Below are 19,721 nucleotides of genomic sequence, written 5' to 3' on the forward strand. Positions count from 1 at the left end.
ATTTGGTCTCTGGTTCCTCTGCCTTTTCTAAAACCAGCTTGAACATCAGGAAGTTCACAGTTCACGTATTGCTGAAGCCTGGCTTGGAGAATTTTGAGCATTACTTTACTAGCGTGTGAGATGAGTGCAATTGTGCGGTAGTTTGAGCATTCTTTGGGATTGCGTTTCTTTGGGGTTGGAATGAAAACTGACCATTTCCAGTCCTGTGGCCACTGCTGAGTTTTCCAAATTTGCTGGTATATTGAGTGCAGTACTTTCAAAACAGCATCATCTTTCAGGATTTGAAATAGCTCAACTGGAATTCCATCACCTCCGCTAGCTTTGTTCGTAGTGATGCTTTCTAAGGCCCACTTGACTTCACATTCCAGGATGTCTGGCTCTAGGTGAGTGATCACACCATCGTGATTATCTTGGTTGTGAAGATCTTTTTTGTACAGTTCTTTTGTGTATTCTTGCCACCTCTTCTTGATATCTTCTAGATCTGATAGATAGAGTGCCTGATGAACTATGGAATGAGGTTCGTGACATTGTACAGGAGACAGGGATCAAGACCATCCCCATGGAAAAGAAATGCAAAAAAGCAAAATGGCTGTCTGGGGAGGCCTTACAAATAGCTGTGAAAAGAAGAGAAGCGAAAAGCAAAGGAGCAAAGGAAAGATATAAGCATCTGAATGCAGAGTTTCAAAGAATAGCAAGAAGAGATAAGAAAGCCTTCCTCAGCAATCAGTGCAAAGAAATAGAGGAAAACAACAGAATGGGAAAGACTAGAGATCTCTTTCATGCCTTTCCATAGCCAGCTGCTATTGAGTACTTCCTGTATTAAAATTTTGGAACTACTATTTTCTTATTTCATTTAGAATTTCGGTAAGAATCACTTTGAGATTTATCTTAGGCAACATTCAAGAGATGTGATTTAACTGCATTAAAATACCTAATCCCTGAATTATGGTTGATACCCAGTTTAATATGGGACTAAAATATGGTATTCCACAACAAGGCTTGAGCAGTAGCTAAGGCTGCAGTAGGGCCCTGGTAGGATTTTCTCCATGTAGTTGTCAAACTTGTGCCATCTAGTAAAAGGTTACCTGAAGCTCTGCAGTCCCTCCAGTGGCAAAGAAAGATAAGAAACTAGTAATATCCCACAGTGGTAATGGTAGTTCAACTTCTTATTGAAATGTAAATTTATGTCTGATAATAATAATAAAGAATATGGGATTGTGTTTTTGTCATTTTTTAATTTCATTTTTCTTGTAATTTATTTTTATTGTATTTTACAAAAGTGTTCATCTGTGACGGATTGGAAATATGCAAACAAAAAAACTGGTTCTACCACGAAGGTGATTTGAACAGCAGTGAACTCCATCCGCATAGTACATTGGAGTACTATGCTGTGGTTTAAAAAAAAAAATGATGGCTGTTATCTAATACTATTATGGAATGATGTCCAGGCTATATTGTTGCAAGTTTTAAAAAGTTAAAGTAAAGATGTATATAGTATGCTACCATTTGTCTAAAGGGGCAGGTATGAATATATATATATATATATATTTGCCTATATAAAGAAAAACAATACAAAGTTAAAGGATATTTTTAATAGTTGCCTATGAAGAAGGAAACAAAAGTGAACAGAAACAGACTTCTTTGAATATCCTGTGTTGTAAAGTCATCGGGGAATATAAATACAAATATTTATAAATATGTAAATATTTTACATATTTATAACTATGTTTAGTGTTTGAAAGCAATGTCTAAAGTGATAGTAAATTAAATGAAATAACCTAAATGTGCATCTAGTTGGTGCCGTAAGCACAAAAACAGAAACTGTGCTGTGCCTGCGTGCTTAGTCACGTCCAGCTCCTTGTGATCCTGCCAGGCTCCTCTGTCCATGGGGTTTTCCGGGCAAGAATACTGGAGCAGATTGCCATTTCCTTCACCAGGGGATCTTTCCGATCCAGGGATCAAACCCATGTCTCCTGTGTCTCCTGTATTGCAGGCAGATTCTTTACCCACTGAGTCATCAGGGAAGCCCAACAGAAACTATGCCAAGTGACTTTAAAACAGAAATTTGACTGTGTATTTTTAGTGGGATATATACTCTTAGAGCATACAGAATTGAAAAAACAAAAACCTTAAACTCTTTTTTCAGTATTGCTATTCTGAGACTGTTGTCCACAGAGTGAGGGATGAAGCAAATTGTAATTATATTGGTTTCACTGATTTCTAGTGCAGGCAGAAAGAAATACAGATATAAGATTAATGAGATTGTTAAAAAAAAGTGATCCTAATTTTGAATTACAAGTATAAATATGAATTCATGATGTACTTTATCTCTTTAATATATGTACAACAAATAAATACACACATATAGTGTACTAGCTGAGTTTTCTGAACCAGGACTCTCAGAGAAATGGATGATTTCAGGCTTGCAGCAAAAATTGAACAAAATGAACCCAGACACCTTTTGTGTCCGAAAGCAAGGAAGCTGTCAAAGACTAAAGGGTTCATTTCAGAAGAACTTAGGAAGTAACCTGGATAGCCCCACAATGGTCCAAGACAGGCAGTTTGAAAATCAATAAGGGTAACAACTACAGTGGGTAGAAACACATTAAATATACATTTAAATGCCTGTGTTTGTAATGATATTTAAAAAAAAATACTTACCATTGAAGGATTATAGACCTACTTCATTATTTGTAAAATAGTAAATAAGGGAAAGATAAATATTACTCCTGTTTTCCTGTATGATTTTATAGTACACATATGCATATGCTCAGAAGGAGGAGAAAGACTGGAAGGACACACACAGGTAATGGTGATGGTGGTCGTCTAGTCGCTAAGTCCTGTCTCTGACTTTTATGAAAATGGGTGTTACCATCAGTTACTGAAATTATAGTCATTTTCTAGTATAGCTTATGGGCTTTGTTTGTACACTTACAGTTATCTTGTGATAAAATATAATTAAATATTGAACTGCAAAGTTCAAAGTTTTCTATTAAATTATCTAGATTATTATTTTCATATTTTCTGATATTTTTCTTTAGGCCTTCAAACAAGCTAGAAATATGGGAGGATCTGAAGATAATAAGTAAGCCTACATATTTCAAGGCATAACCTTAAAATATTTTTAATGGGAAATTGTTGTATTCTATTATGTGGGTGACTCTTTTTTACCTACCACATGGAGTTGTCATCAGGATTAAATAATTCTCATGAAGCAAGTAGATTGATGTCTACTGGTCATAGAAACTACTTAGTAATATTAGTGGTGGTGGTGGTATTATTGTTATAATAATACATAAACCTATCCTAGACTACATATGTGTATATTAGGTACTGATAGCTACAATAAAAGAAGTTTTTACTCCAACCTAAATAGTAATTTTACTTTGATATTGTATGCAAACTTTGATTAGTGATAAAAATTTCAAACAAAAAGCTTCCCTAGGACAGATAGATATATATATCTCCATGTCTCAGAACTTCATACTCATCATTCTTGTGTTTTCCTAACTGAATCATGCTTGTTGTTTAGTCACTAAGTCATGTCTGACTCTTTGCAACCCCATGGACTATACCTTCCCAGGCTCCTCTGTCCATGGAATTTCCCAGGCAAGAATGCTGGAGTGGGTTGCCATTTCCTTCTCCAGGGGATCTTCCCAACCGAGGGATTGAACCCGTGTCTGCTGCTTAGCAGGTGGATTCTTTACCGCTGAGCCACCAGGGAAGCCCAAATCATGCTTAAGCTTTGCCTGTTTGGAAATGAAATAAACCTGTGTAGTACCCTATATTTCCTTTCAAACTATTGTACTTTCTCATCTCCCTTGTGTAATACGAAAGCTTTCTATATTCTCTGTATTTTCTTCTGCACTCCCATTCACTCTCTGACACACTTGGAGCCTGGTTTCCACTCCTGTATCTCCATCCAAGCAGATATCACAAGATCAGTAGTGTTGCTAAATCCACTGGACATTTTCCTCCTCTCAGCAAGAGTCAACACCTTTCCCTTACCTCTGTTTTGAACAGTCTGTCCTAAGCACCTGTGAAGACTGGTCTCTGTCTTTCTGTACCTTCCTCCATCCCTGTATGAGCTTATCCTTTGTCCTCTTTTACCTGCCAGTGACGGCTGGAGCTCTTCATGCTCAACCCTCTTCTCTGATTCTGAACGAGCTCCCTGGACAGCTCGGAGTTCTGAGGCTACACTGAGTGCTTCCCAGTCCTTTAACCCTTCACTGAACATATTGGTTATTATCTTTATTGATTACTGTTTCAATTAAGAGATCATTCCTAACTGACAATAAATATTTTGTAAGCAGATAAACTATGAAATATTTTGAATTGATACATTTTTGTACTTGAAATAATTATAAATGTATATTTTAAGTTGTCTTATGAAAAAATAACATAGGGATGGTTTGTGATTTTACACATTTGTTTGTGTTTTAATAATTAGTACCAAGAGGTTTTCTTTTCTCTGCAAAGGTTTCACAAGAAGTATCGTAGCTGTGTACAGTACTTGCATGCTGGTGGTTCTTTTGCGAGTCCAGTTAAACATAATCGGTGGATATATTTATTTGGATAATGCAGCAGTTGGCAAAAATGGCACCGTAAGTTTAATAGACTTAAATTGATACTGCCTTATCTTTCAAGAGATTCAAAATTTAACCAAATATTATCATGATAATTTATATAGAATAATTATATTTCATGTGATTATAAACTGTAACCATTATTTTTCTTCACATTTTGAAACTAGACTTTTTGTTATGTTGAAGACTAGTATTTCCTATTGTTCTAGGTCCTAGAATCTCAGCTTAAGTTATAATGAAAACATTATTTATTAATAATATTGAGTACCTTATGTCTATTTTGTACAGACAGTTCTTGCTCCCCCAGATGTCCAACAGCAATATTTATCAAGTATTCAGCACCTCCTTGGAGATGGTAAGATTCTTATTTATGACCTGTAAACTAATTCTAATTCATTCATTTGTATTATTGAGGAATTGAAAATGTAAACAAGGCTTTTACATTTATTTTTCTTTTTATAGGCCTGACAGAATTGATCACTGTCATTAAACAAGCTGTGCAGAAGATTTTAGGAAGGTAAGACATTTTGCTTTGGCTTTTCCTAACTTCCTGATTCTGATGAATAAAAGAAAAATTAACATAGTTCTAATGAAGCTAGTGACTTGACAAACGGTGGTCTGCAAAACTCTTTTAACCTAATACAGACACAGCCCTGGGGTATTACATTGTGGAATCTGTTTTCTTCATCAGTATCAACCTTTTGACTAAGGGGAAAGCTTTAATGTTTCATTGTGTATTGATTGATTTCAAAACAAACCAAAAAATATTTGGGTCATGAGAAAAAAGACCTGCTTTTAAAAATCTGCCTCTGAGGCTTTTAACTCCTGTTCATACAGGCAGTGTCTTTAATCACGGTGGGAATTTTCTTGTGAAATCTGCAACAAGATTTCTCTTGGCCCCAAACCAGTGGCTGATTTCTTAATCTACTCTAATGATTTCATAGTCAGCAGTTTCAGGTTTGACTGGATGAAACAGGATCTCTGGTAGTAACCTGTTAGGAAAAGAGTATTAATAGGACGTGTTGTATAGTTTCACTTATCCCAGTTTCCTTTCTCTTTTTCTAGTGTTTCTCTTAAACATTCTTTGTCCCTTTTGGACTTGGAGCAAAAACTGAAAGAAATCAGAGATCTCGTTGAGCAGCATAAATCATCTTCTTGGATTAATAATGATGGATCCAAATCTTTATTATGCCATTATATGATGCCAGATGAAGAAACTCCATTAGCAGTTCAGGTGCTTAATTCAAAACTATTTAAGCAAACCAGTTACTCTGTTTTTAATGTTTTTTAATTATGTCTTAAAATTTATATTTCTGAGTCTCTTGAAAGGTAAGTGATTGAAAGACATATATTTCAATAATTTAAATAAAACCTCACTAATTTAGAAAACAAACTATAAATGTGATTGATTTCTAGTTAGAAAGCATTTTAGATATTCCACAAGATTTTATTGAATATTAGTTATGTGACAGTATGATGTATGATTGGGATATAAAATGAATAAGCATGTTCAGTAAACCTGGGGAATTCAGAAGACAAATTCAGTTCCAGTGGCTAACGCATATTTGTATGAGATCAAGTAACAGAAGATAAAGCTGGTAGTTGGGGACAGTATCATAAAGAGCTTTGTATGCCAAGATAAAGGGTCTAAACTTCAGTTCTAGACAAAGGTGAATTTTGATCAGGTCAGTACCACAATCATGTTTGCTTTTTAAGATAAATCAGTGATGACAGTATCAGAGTGCACTGAAGGAGGTTGTAGTCATCCAGTTGGGAAACAAAGAAGGCCAGTTCTAACAGTTAGCAGCCATGGTGTTACCAGTTCTAACAGGTATCAGCCACACTATACCCTGGTGTGTCCCAGACAGTTGTGATCTAAATTACTCATTGATTAAGAATAATAAAAATACCAAGGATGTTCTTGCCTAGAGAATCCCAGGGACGGGGAAGCCTGGTGGCTGCCGTCTGTGGGGTCGCACAGAGTCGGACACGACTGAAGCGACATAGCAGCAGCAGCACAGGTTATAGGCCTCTTTTAAAGTAATTGCTGCTTATTAACATGTAAGCAGATTGCATCCATTCTTTGCAGTTGAGAGAAGGATCTTTCTCACTTAACAACTGAAGAAGCCTTAGACTAAAGAGGCCCTTTGCCATACCTCAGCCTAAAGGCCCTGTTAGAACCAAGATTGCCCTGTTTTTCATTGCCTGCCTTCCGCTCCCCTGGAGGCTCCAGAGATAGATTGTAATCCATTTAAGAGAACCTCATGAACCCCTACAGGAGGGAAGCTAAACTGAGTGAACAGAACAGACCTGTCAGAATTAACAAGAGAAACAGGAGAAAACTCACTTAAAAATTAGAATCTTGAGGAGATGCAATAATAGTATTCTTAAAGCTTTCTGGAATGATAAAGCAATTTCCACATTTTAAAAGTCAACAGTGGACTTAAAAAAGAAAATAATTCAAAAGAACAGGTAATGAGAGGGATGACAGACCAAATCTTACCTGAATTGAATTTAAACCTACAACTTAGATTGGAAGAACACATGGAGCCTTAGACTAAACTAGATTGATGAGAAAAGACACATGCATATCCTAATAAAATGCCTTAACAATAATAGAAAAAAAAAATCTCTGGCCTCTGCAACCTGGAAGACTAATTTTTCTTTGTTAATATGTCCTTCAGATAAATAAAGATCTTATAAAGAGCCTATTGTGACTCAGTGTTTAAATGCTACTCATCTGTGCACATCAACCTGTATAGTTTCTTTGAGTTGAACATTTTTTTTATTGTTGATAGAACATAGACTTTTGAGATTTCCTGAACTCTTGAGTTTGTTTCATCATAACCCTGTGCTAATATTTGAAACCCTGAAGTGTAGCATTTTAATTTCACAGGCCTGCGGACTTTCTCCTAGAGATGTTACCACTATTAAACTACTCAATGAAACTAGAGACATGTTGGAAAGGTATGTACACTGCATGTAACAGGAACATGTGCTTCTATTTTAAATGTACTCATGACCATGTTATAGTTTTTCTTGAACAAATATTCAACATAATATTTTGTTAAAATTAAATTTTAAATATATTCCCCTGCTTTTAGTAGGATTTCCTACCTATACTCATGCTTGTCTTATTAGGGTAGGGAGGTAAGCAGAGATTTTTTTTCAAGATACCCAGGATTGCCCCTACCTGTTTTCCTAGCCTAGAGATTCTGATATACTAGTTAAGGGACTGGAAGATAGTTAGCATTTATATTTTGAGGAAAGCTTTAAACGGTGATTCTTATATGCCCAGTGTATTCTGGTATATGTTTAACAACTAGCCCTGTAAAGAAAAAAAAAAGAAAACTAAAATTGTAGCCACAGCAGTGCTGACTCTGCTGACTCCCAACCTGATGTCACTCAGTGCTGACTTGGGAAGAGGTGCTCTTGCCAGCCAGAGCTAGCCAGCTCTAGCTAGTCCTCAGGTATACACACATGTGCACACGTGCTGTGTATGCACACACATACTCAGTTATGAGAACTACTTCCCCTAACCCTTTCAGGTTCGACTCTAATGTTACTAAATCTTTGAGTGATAAAAATTCACATCTGCCTTCAATAGAGTATTAACTTTTAAAAATTACCCAGAAGAGAGCCAGAATGTTACAAATGGGAAAAGCCCCAGATTATGTATTAGAAGATGAGAGGAACTAGATTCAAGGTTGGCTCTGCTGTTTATCAGCTGGTCAACCTTGGTTGAGCCACTTACACTCTTTGAGGTAGTTTTATCATTGTGAAATCTTAGTGGTAATACCAGTTCATCTGCTTTATCTTAAGTGATTAAAGTATCCGTTGTTTTTTTTTAATTAAAGATAATTTAAGATCATTTTCTCTAGTTTTGTTTTCTGGGCAGATTATATCCTCCGTTTATAATATTTTTTCATGATCTTGAAGAAAATCAGCAAATTTTTAGGTTAATTCAGCTATTATCTGAATTCATCAAGTTCTAGTCCCTTGACTTTCTACAATATCAATCTCCACTTCTTTTCTTATTCAAATCACTTCATGAAACTCTAGAAGGTCATCAGTGTTCTTTTGTCAAATTCAGTCAGCCTGTAGTGTTCATCTTTCTTGACCTTTTCTTTGATAATTAACGCTGTTGATCAAGGTTTTCTTGAAATTCTTTCTCTTACGGCTGCCTTGACAGTCTCCCAATTTTTTCCCCAGTTCTCAGATCATTTCTTCTTAGGTTCCTTTATGCCTGTCTTTCCTTTAAATACTAATGTTTCCCAGGTATTTGTTCTTTTTTCATCCTCAACTGCCCCAAGCAATTTTATTTACTCCCATTACTTTACTGTTTATATGTTAATAATTACCAAATTTATAGCCCTAGCTCCCCACTGCCATGCATTGAATTGTGATTTCTACACATCAGAGACAGAACTAATCTGTTCAACTAGGCAGTTTCTAACTCTGATAGCATATATATTACTCTTCATATCAAAGAGTTTCTGTGAGGTAATAATGTAACAAAAAGAATTTGAACTTTAAGATCAGAAAGGCCTGGGTTCAAATTCTGCCTCCTATATTTACTAGTAACATACCTTAGGATAAATTTCTTCGTGCATCAAGTGTCCGGTTCCTCATCCGAACACATTAACAAAATATTCTGTCTCACTAGGATGATATGATAGACTTTCCTCGTTAAGAGTTTCCTCAAGAGAAGTAATGATTACTAATATTTATAAAAGTACATTTATGAAGTACCACATAATGTAAGAAAATCTAGCAAAATGAGCAAATATCCTCACTGCGTTGCGTTACATAATTAGCTCTCTTTTTATGCTTAACTTTTAAGATTGGCTCCTTGATATATTTTTATATTGTTTTAGTTTATAAAATTGTGACTAGAAATGGTGGTGGCTGTCAAAGGTAGCCACATTGTTACTAAATTTTTGCCCTTTTCCATTGAAAATCTAAAAAGTAATTTATCTTCTTGTTTTATGTAGTCCAGATTTTAGTACAGTTTTGAATACCTGTCTCAGCCGAGGATTCAGTAGACTGCTAGACAACATGGCTGAGTTCTTTCGACCTACTGAACAAGACCTGCAACATGGTAACTCCATAAATAGGTAAGAAGACATGTAAGAATGTTACCAGTCTAGTGACTATTCTGATAAAACAGTGCTTTTTGGTATGTATTTTTTGTTCCAGGTAACAAAAAAAAAATCTCAGAGACAAATGTGAATGTTTATTTTTTCAACAAATTAAACTCTGTTAAGCCAATGACTCCTTCATTAGGAGGAGCTCTTTCAGTATTCAGTATTTAAATGTTTATTTCTTTTAAAATTTTGCCATTATACAGTAGTACTTAACTTGTGAAACTACTTTTCCATAGGCCAGTTTCAATTACTGAGGCTTTTTTAATTTAACGCTTTAGAATACAAAACTGTGAAAATGTTATTTAAGTTTTAACGTTTTCTCTTACATTATTCCAGTACTATAAGCTATAATTGGCCTTCATAATTCAACCAGGCATTCTTGTTCTAGATTCCCATTTGATGAATTATCTCCTAGTTCTGTAGCCCTTTTTGTAGGATTAGGAATGTTTAGATAGTACAGATGATTTTAATCATAATTACTACACTCTGCCAAAAGATAGCTTATGGTTTTATTATAATCCCAGCATAAGCACCTTAAATCTATTAGGATTTACACTGTTTTGCAGTTTTTTTGTATTAAATTCAGAAAATAATAGGTACTAAATCAATGTTAACTGACTGTAGACTTATCTGTTAAAATGAGGGATAACAGTAACTGATATGCAGTATGTATGTGCAATGCCTGCTTTAATTCTCAGATACATAGAGCAAGAGTTTATTTGCCCAGTTCTCTGGGACCACTCTTTATTATACAAAAAGGAATAATTTGCAGTTAACATTTGAGGATTTGGAATGCTTAGGGTCATAAAGTTTATTTTCTGAAGCAATTTAAATGTCATCCTAAAATCTTTTAGCAATTCTTTAAATTCTCAAAAAAAATTCAGCCTCAGTAAGTTCTCTAAATTAAGGTGCTCCAGTCAACAAAATTTCACTACAATCTCTATCTACCAAAAGTATTAGTTATTTACTGAATAGTGATAAGAATTTTTATATAAAATAAATACTTGATCTTGTACACTAGAGAATTATAAAAATTATGTTGCAGTTGTATCAGCCATTTCAATCTTTTCTTAATTCCTGTAGTACTCATGATCACTCCTGTAGGACTCAAGGGTTTACTATACTTAACTATTTGACATTGCTAGTAATTAAGAGAAATACAGACCAAAACTGTGAGATAATCATTTTTAGCTATCAGATATATGAAGAGTAAAGAAATGCTTGATGTAGAAAGGAGTCATGATAGAGCAGGTATCCTCTCATACTGTTAGAGAAGCAGAGGGAATTTGGTAATATGCATTTTAAAGCTTAAAAGCATTCATACCCTTCAACTCAGTAATTTACTGTAAATACAAAGTTATTTATATTAAGGAAAATTAGACAAAAACTCAGTGCCCAACCATAGGGAGCTGATGATATAAGTTGTCACAGCTAGAGGATGGATTACTATATAGTAATTGAAAAATAGATACTTTGGAAGAACTTTTAATGAGATGGAAAGAATGATTATAGCATGTGAATAAAAATGCAAAACTGTTGCTTGGGAGGTTATAGCTGGGTGTTAAAAACACTCAAAAACGATAGATATGTATAAAAAAATTACTGGAAGAAATTAACTATGATGTCAATTATAATTGTTATTTCTAGATGGTAAAATTATGTTTGGTCTTTATTTTCTTACTAAAATATTTCTGTAAGTACTTTTCAATGGCTATTTCTTTTATAATTAAACATTAAATTCCTATAAGATAATTTCAGAAAATAATTATTACTATGATGATTTTTCAGTCTTTCCAGTGTCAGCCTGCCTTTAGCTAAGATAATTCCCATAATAAATGGACAGATCCACTCCGTTTGCAGTGAAACACCTAGTCATTTTGTTCAGGTAAGAGGAGAGCTTGGGTTATTATTAAAAACAGACTGTACTTTTGGTTATGATCCTGTTTGTCTAACATAAAATTACATTTCTCTTCTATGATACTTGTTCAAAGAAACCAAAAACTTGAAGCCACATGTAGAGTATAGTAGAGTGCCCCATGAGAGTATAATATCATGGCACTTTTATGAGGCTAGGAATACCTTTCTCCATGTTATAGTACAACACGTGTTAGACAGACTGCATTTTAGTCCAGATATATTCTAGTGGTCAGTTGAATTTACAGTGTTAATATTTTGCATTAAGCTGTGCCTTGAGGCAAATCAGTGAACCAGTCCCTCAGATTTTGAGGAAAAATGAAACATTTTTATAGGAAAGTAAAGCATTTAAATAGTTAATAAGTATAACTGTTAATAGTGCACCAATAATCTGTTCATTAAAAGCTGCATCCTCAGTAGGTTATTTAAATTTTTCACTTGTCTCCCTATAAATCCATCTCCTTTCTTAGGAAAGCATTTTATAATAGAATACATTGAATAAGACTGATTTTACTAAAAGAACAGCTTTGAATCCAAACTTTTTTTCCAAGTTATTTGCAAACTTGGAAACTGTATAACCAGCAATAAATTACTCAAAATACACCTCAATTCCAAACTACTGCCATAATGTGCAGTGAGAAGAGAAAGACTCTAGGCCTAAGTGTAAAGATAGTATCTTCTCAGTAATATTTATCTCAAATTAGAGTATCTCTCGTTTTCTGCTTGAGAACATGAAGAGCCATGAGGCTATGGGTTGTAATTCTTCCTTTCTCTTGTATAGAGTCATTGGCTTGTCCTTCACATGTGACTTAATTTAAGTTTAATTTTAGCTCAAAATTTTTTGAACACTTAAGTTTTAAATATTTTTTCTTTTAATTTTTATGTGCATATTAGTGTAAGAAAAAAGATAGTTGTAACTTCTGGCATTTAAACCTTAACTTTACCTTTCTCCATTTTTATAAAAATCTCTGGCTTCATCAGTAAGCTGTTCATCTTGATGAGTAACATAATATATACACCAGGGCTTCCCTGATGGCTCAGATGGTAACGAATCTGCCTGCAGTGCAAGAGACAAGTTCAACCCCTGATTCAGGAAGATCCCCGGGAGAAGGGATAGGCTACCCACTCCAGTATTCTTTGGCTTCCTTGGTGACTTGCCTGGTAAAGAATCTGCCTGCAATGTTGCAGATCTGGGTTCAATCCTGGGTTGGGAAGATCCCCTGGAGGAAGGCATGGCTACCCACTCTAGTATTCTTGCCTGGAGAATTCCACAGACAGAGAAGGCTGGCAGGCCACAGTCCTTTGGATTGCAAAGAGTCAGACATGACTGAGTGACTAACACACACTTAAAACAACACCAGCTTTGGTGCTTAAGTAATTTACATACTATATTAAAGTCTATAATTGAGAATAAAAATAAAAGATACAAACATTACTGATACTAATGCTTAGTATTAATAAATTTTCTTAGTATCACTGGATGTAGTTGGTTTATATACTAGACCATTAATTGACAAGACTTCCACCAATTTTTTAAATTATGATTTCTGTGGGTTAAAGTACTATGTGGTATTCAGAGAATTTAACTATGAATTTGTAAGATGAAGACTTGCTAAGCTTAGTTGGATTTTCTGATGCTTAAGAGAGAACATCATGGATAGGTTCACTTCCTGTTTCTCTGCTGCTCACTGGGCATCATAAACCACATAATGGTTTCTGTTGCCATGGATCCTTTCACTCTCTGGGGAAGCCTATGGACACCTCAGAATAATGCCTATAAGTGTATATTGTAAAATATGTAGGTTTTAATAAAAACCAACTAAATACAGTTTCAAAATACTTTTTAAAATGACAGTTCATGTAACTTCCGCAACTTACCTAGCATATGATATAAAAATGTCTGAATTGTGCTAAAGGCCACCTCACAGGTTCCCCTGTCAGTTTGTTGCTTACATACACAGCTGAAAGAAATGCTAGATTTCAGTTAAAGGTTAAGGAAAAAAAGATGTAATTTTTTCTTTATCCACACTGAAAGTGAAAGTGAAGTCGCTCAGTCATGTCTGACTCTTTGTGACACCGTGGACTGTAGCACACCAGGCTCCTCCGTCCATGGGATTCTTCAGGCAAGAATACTGGAGTGGGTTGCCATTTCCTTCTCCAGGGGGTCTTCCCGACCCAGGGATTGACCCAGATCTCCCACATTGCGGGCAGACGCTTTAACCTCTGAGCCACCAGGGAAGTCACCATGAACAAATCCCGTGAGAATCCCTGTTCTCAGGTATATATGTGTGGTTGGTTATGTATGTGTGTGTATATTGTTGTAATCATTTATTCAGCAGATACTCATCCAGCATTTGACACACACACACAGAAAGACTATTTTGGATCTTCTTAGTGTGAGGGGGGAAAGTTGTAAGTTGTGGCATTTATACTTTATCTTTGTCCATTTTCATAAAAGTCTCTGCCTTCATCAGTAAGCGGTTCATCTTGACAAGCCACACTTGAATACTTATCATACCCACTGTCTCTCATACAAGAACTTAATAAATATCTCCAGGAATTTATTATAAAAGAAACTACTTTCATTAAATGGTTTTCTTTTTGACCTTAATGCCACAAAACTTTGAGCCAAATTTGTTGCTTGATTGCAGAAATGAATTCAGATTATCTGTTCTTTTTACAGACTGTAATATTTTATTCTCATCTTTGCTAGGATCTGTTAATGATGGAGCAAGTGAAAGATTTTGCTGCTAATGTGTACGAGGCTTTTAGTACTCCTCAACAACTGGAGAAATGATTTTTTTTTTTCCTTCAAGAATAGCTACAATGGAATTCAGTTACTTTTTTTAAAAAATGCACCAAATAAATCAACTATATATAGGGTAATGATTTGTTACCATAATGTCTAATAAAAATATATTCTTAAAGTCTTCATAACAAAATAGATTTATTTGGCATCTTAATATATTTTTTTAAAGCCATCAACAGACTGGTTTTTGTGGGCATATCTTGAGTGTATACAGTGCAAATATCAGAATTGTTAATAGTTTGTTACATCATGGATATTAGTTCCAAGTCAAATAATGTAAATACTTTATACTTTGACATTAATACTGAGGTAAAATCTGTTTGGGAAGTAGATATAAAGTTTGGAAAAAAATGCTGTTTAATCTTAAAGTTCACCAGACTGCAGTATACAGGAGAGAATCAGACTTTTCTCCAGTTAATCTTCAAAGGGATACTTTGTCTTAAATATACCTGGTTGAGAACTTTCTTTTTTAATAGAAATCAGTTAATTTAACAACTAGGATTAGGACTTCCCTGGTGGTCCGGTGGTTAAGGCTCCATGCTCCCCCTGCAGGATGCAGGGGTTTAATCCCTGTTCCCTAGCCGGGGAATCTAAGATCCTGCATGCCATGCTAAGTCACTTCAGTCGTGTCCAACCCTGTGCGACCCCATAGACAGCAGCCCACCAGGCTCCCCCGACCCTGGGATTCTCCAGGCAAGAACACTGGAGTGGGTTGCCATTTCCTTCTCCAATGCATGAAAGTGAAAAGTGAAAGTGAAGTCGCTCAGTCGTGTCCGACTCCTAGCGACCCCATGGACTGCAGCCCACCAGGCTCCTCCATCCATGGGATTTTCCAGGCAAGAATACTGGAGTGGGATGCCACTGCCTTCTCCGCCTGCATGCCATAGCACGGCCAGAAATAAGAAGGAACAACTATGATCAGCAATTTTTTTCTTTACTGTTGTTAACAATCCTTAGGAAACTACATACTGATTTAGAGGTGGACGTTGTGTTGATGCTGTTTACTCAGCTATTATTAACTACTGTACATAGTTTCACTTATTTGTATGTAAATAATTATAACTTACTTTGTATTGATTTTGAGCATAGTGAATCTTATTACAATAAAATATTTTAGTAAAATATGGTTTTATCGAGTTAATACTTAACAGCTATTATATGTCCCATAGCATTTTTGCTGTTTTTTGGAGATTACACTGGTTTTCAAGTTTCATTTTTCTAACAAGCAATCGATACTTAAACTTACTTGTTTAAAAAAATAACATTTCCTGCCAAACAGAAATAATTCATTGTTCTAGTATATATGTAGTTCTTTGTATGGGTAACTAGGACAGAAAGAAATGAATCATATCATCATTATATTAAATATATTTTCAGTAGCATCATTTATGTTGTTTTATGTTCTTTCAACATATAACATATAGCTAAACAGAAGAAGGTAGAAAATGAATTGTAATGTCTCTTCTAAGGCCAGGTTAGGCCTGAAGCCAACTGCTAGGGAATCTATGCCTAGAATATATTAAAAAAAAAACAAAACAAAACAGACAAAAGCAGATGTCAAAGTAAAGAGAACACATACTTCTTTTCAAAATTTGTCAGAATATAATGATGTAATTTCAAATCCTAAAAGATGATGCTGTGAAAGTGCTACACTCAATATGCCAGCACATTTGGAAAATTCAGCAGTGGCCACAGGACTGGAAAAGGTCAGTTTTCATTCCAATCCCAAAGAAAGGTAATGCCAAAGAATGCTCAAACTACTGCACAATTGCACTTATCTCACACACCAGTAAATTAATGCTCAAAATTCTCCAAGCCAGGCTTCAGCAATACGTGAACCGTGAACTTCCTGATGTTCAAGATGGTTTTAGAAAAGGCAGAGGAACCAGAGATCAAATTGCCAACATCTGCTGGATCATGGAAAAAGCAAGAGAGTTCCAGAAAAACATCTATTTCTGCTTTATTGACTATGCCAAAGCCTTTAACTGTGTGGATCAAAATAAACTGTGGAAAATTCTTCAAGAGATGGGAATACCAGACCACCTGACCTGCCTCTTGAGAAACCTGTATACAGGTCAGGAAGCAACAGTTAGAACTGGACATGGAATAACAGACTGGTTCCAAATAGGAAAAGGAGTACGTCAAGGCTGTATATTGTCACTTACATCATGAGAAACGCTGGGCTGGAGGAAGCACAAACTGGAATCAAGATTGCTGGGAGAAATATCAATAACTTCAGATATGCAGATGACACCACCCTTATGGCAGAAAGTGAAGAAGAACTAAAGAGCCTCTTGATGAATGTGAAAGAGGAGAGTGAAAAAGTTGGCTTAAAGCTCAACCTTCAGAAAACTACTATCATGGCATCCGGTCCCATCACTTCATGGCAAATAGATGGGAAAACAGTGGCTGACTTTATTTTTCTGGGCTCCAAAATCACTGTGGCTGGTGATTGCAGCCATGAAATTAAAAGACGCTTGCTCCTTGGAAGGAAAGTTATGACCAACCTAGATAGCATATTCAAAAGCAGAGACATTACTTTGCCAACAAAGATCTGTCTAGTCCAGGCTATGGTTTTTCCAGTAGTCATGTATTGATGTGAGCTGGACTATAAAGAAAGCTGAGCACCGAAGAATGGATGCTTTTGAACTATGGTGTTGGAGAAGACTCTTGAGAGTCCCCTGAACTGCAAGGAGATCCAACCAGTCCATCCTAAAGGAGATCAGTCCTGGGTGTTCATTGGAAAGACTGATGCTGAAACTGAAACTCCAGTACTTTGGCCACTGGATGCAGAGAGCTGACTCATTTGAAAAGACCCTGATGCTGGGAAAGATTGAGGGCCAGAGGAGAAAGGGACAACAGAGGGTGAGATGGTTGGATGGCATCTCCAACACAATGGACATGGGTTTGGGTGGACTCCGGGAGTTGGTGATGGACAGGGAGGCCTGGCGTGCTGCGGTTCATGGGGTCGCAAAGAGTCAGACGTGACTGAGGGACTGAACTGAACTGAAAGTAGAGAGGAAAACACAAACTTCTTTTCAAAATTTGTCAGAATATAATGATGTAATAGGATGGCGGAAAACTGTATTTTGGAAAATGAGTGAATGTGTGTGTAATAGAGCATGCATCTCTTCCAGCAAAATTAACCCAGGATTTCATACAAGGAAATTTTGAGACTGAACAGGTGTGACTTTGTAAGGATAGATTGCTGATCATCAGAAAATTATCACCTGGAATCATCTGCATCTGTAGAGTTGTGGCAGTTGTAGAGATGACAAGGTAAAAAACCACATGTATTTGAAGCTAACTGGCCTTAGAGATTACAAATTTGTGTTCTAATTGAACAGTAGGAGCCCTTTTATCTGGACCCCTTAGTTGTTTGGTTAATCCAAAAAGTCTTTTAAAGCAGGATATCATTTTTAAAATAACACATATATTCTTAGATATTTTAACTTAAAGTACAAGTCATCTTTATTTGCCAGTTATTTAATGATGGATCCAGGTCCTTTCTGCCTTCTCATTGTAGGTATGCTTATAAGCGTTCTCTGACTTGTCTTATACAAATCATATGTGTTACGTTATATAGTTGTACACTGGTACGAATACCTGTGGATTTTTAGTACATTTATGGCCAGTCTTTTACAACTGTTTTACCAATAATTAACCAATACATTTAAATTGGGCATGGGGAAAGCAACACACTTTCATCTAGCTTTTCCAAAGTATTCAACTTGGTTTTCACAGAAACTACAACTCTTCACACTCATTTCATCTGCTTATGTAACATGATAAAAACATAAATTTATCATAAATTAGCAAAGATAATCAGTTTGGTGACTGTGTTAGTTTCCTAGAATTGCTGTAATAAATTACCACTAACTGTGTGGCTTAAAACTACAGAAATTGATTTTCTCACCATTCTGGTGCTTAGAAACCCAAAATTAAGGTGTCAGCAGGGCCATGTACCCTCTGCACTCCAAGGAAGAATCCTTCCAACCTTCCTTGACTCTTCTTGCTTCTGATGGCCCCACATATTCCTTGACTTTCAGCATCATAACTCCAGTCTCTGCCTATCTTCATGTGGCCATCTACATATTTGTGACCCCACATCCACTATGATCTTACCTCAGAACTCACCTTAATTCTTAATTGCATGTGCAAAAACACTGATTCTAAGTAAGATCACATTCTGAGCTTTTGAGTGAAAGTGAAGGTCACTTAGTCGTATCCAACTCTTTGTGACCCCATGTACTATACAGTCCATGGAATTCTCCAGGCTAGAATACTGGAGTGGGTAGCCTTTCACTTCTCCAGGGGATCTTCCCAACCCAGGGATTGAACTCAGGTCTCCCACATTGCAGGCAGATTCTTTACCAGATGAGCCACAGGGGAAGCCCAAGAAAACTGGAGTGGGCCACCTATCCCTTCTCCAGCAGATCTTCCCAAGCCAGGAGTCAAACCAGGGTCTCCTGCATTGCAGGTGGATTCTTTACCAACTAAGCTATCAGAGAAGCCTTCTGAGTAGTTTTTGAGAGCTTTTGAGTAGGTATGATTTATTGGGGAGTACTATTCAACCCACTGCAGTAACAAACTCAGCTAACTGGTGGTAAACATATCCTGTGACATGGGCTTTACTGGTGGTTCAAACGGTAAAGAATTGCCTGCAATGCAGGAGACCCAGGTTCAACCCCTGGGTCGGGAAGATCCCCTGGAGAAGGAATTGGCAACTCAGTCCAGTATTCTTACCTGGAGAATTCCATGGACAGAGGAGCCTGGTAAGTTACAGTTCATGGAATTGCAAAGAGTCAGACACAGCTAAGCCACTTTCACTTTTCACTTTCAAATTGATTGCAGCAAGTGGAAACCGAGGTGAAGCACGTGCCAGACAGAAGCCTGCTAACTGAAAGCCTGCATCTTGCCCAGGCGTCAGTTAGTATTTTTTTCCAAGAAAATGGAGAGCATTACTCTAGTGAGTTGGTTAAATGGAGATTACTTAAAACAATTATACTTTCTCCTTCAAACTTGTATAAATATGTTTGTTACTGTGTATATATAAAAATTCGATATGAACAATTGTTTGTTTGCAAGTTAGGAAGGTTTTTATCTGACCCAGTCTTTTACCTACAAAATAAAAAATGAACAGCAAGCAAAATATGTGTCTTGTTTTCTGTTGCCCTAATCCACATTTATTTGATTAGTCTGAATTTTTAAAGTAATTGTGTTGTTTCAATATGGCACTCATAAGAAAATAAGATAAAATCTTGT

The 19,721-nt window shown here is 36.1% G+C and overlaps 1 protein-coding gene across 2 annotated transcripts in view; it reads left to right on the forward strand.

Annotated features, from left to right (window-relative positions):
- The window catches only part of PEX3 (peroxisomal biogenesis factor 3), a 32,065-nt gene extending 17,476 nt beyond the window's left edge, over positions 1–14,589 (forward strand). The window contains exons 4-12 of one of the 2 annotated variants that reach the window (XM_027551738.1): positions 3,042–3,085; positions 4,480–4,604; positions 4,875–4,941; positions 5,049–5,103; positions 5,652–5,820; positions 7,483–7,553; positions 9,581–9,703; positions 11,522–11,618; positions 14,361–14,589. In XM_027551738.1, coding sequence (XP_027407539.1) covers positions 3,042–3,085; positions 4,480–4,604; positions 4,875–4,941; positions 5,049–5,103; positions 5,652–5,820; positions 7,483–7,553; positions 9,581–9,703; positions 11,522–11,618; positions 14,361–14,444 — 835 coding nt within the window. In that variant the 3' untranslated portion in view covers positions 14,445–14,589. Of the gene's footprint in view, positions 1–3,041; positions 3,086–4,479; positions 4,605–4,874; positions 4,942–5,048; positions 5,104–5,651; positions 5,821–7,482; positions 7,554–9,580; positions 9,704–11,521; positions 11,619–14,330 lie in introns of both variants that reach the window. The other variant, XM_027551739.1, reaches the window with a different exon arrangement.
- The last annotated feature ends 5,132 nt before the right edge of the window (positions 14,590–19,721 follow it).

This window comes from Bos indicus x Bos taurus, chromosome 9 (genome assembly GCF_003369695.1).
Source record: "Bos indicus x Bos taurus breed Angus x Brahman F1 hybrid chromosome 9, Bos_hybrid_MaternalHap_v2.0, whole genome shotgun sequence".
Classification (NCBI taxonomy): domain Eukaryota; kingdom Metazoa; phylum Chordata; class Mammalia; order Artiodactyla; family Bovidae; genus Bos; species Bos indicus x Bos taurus.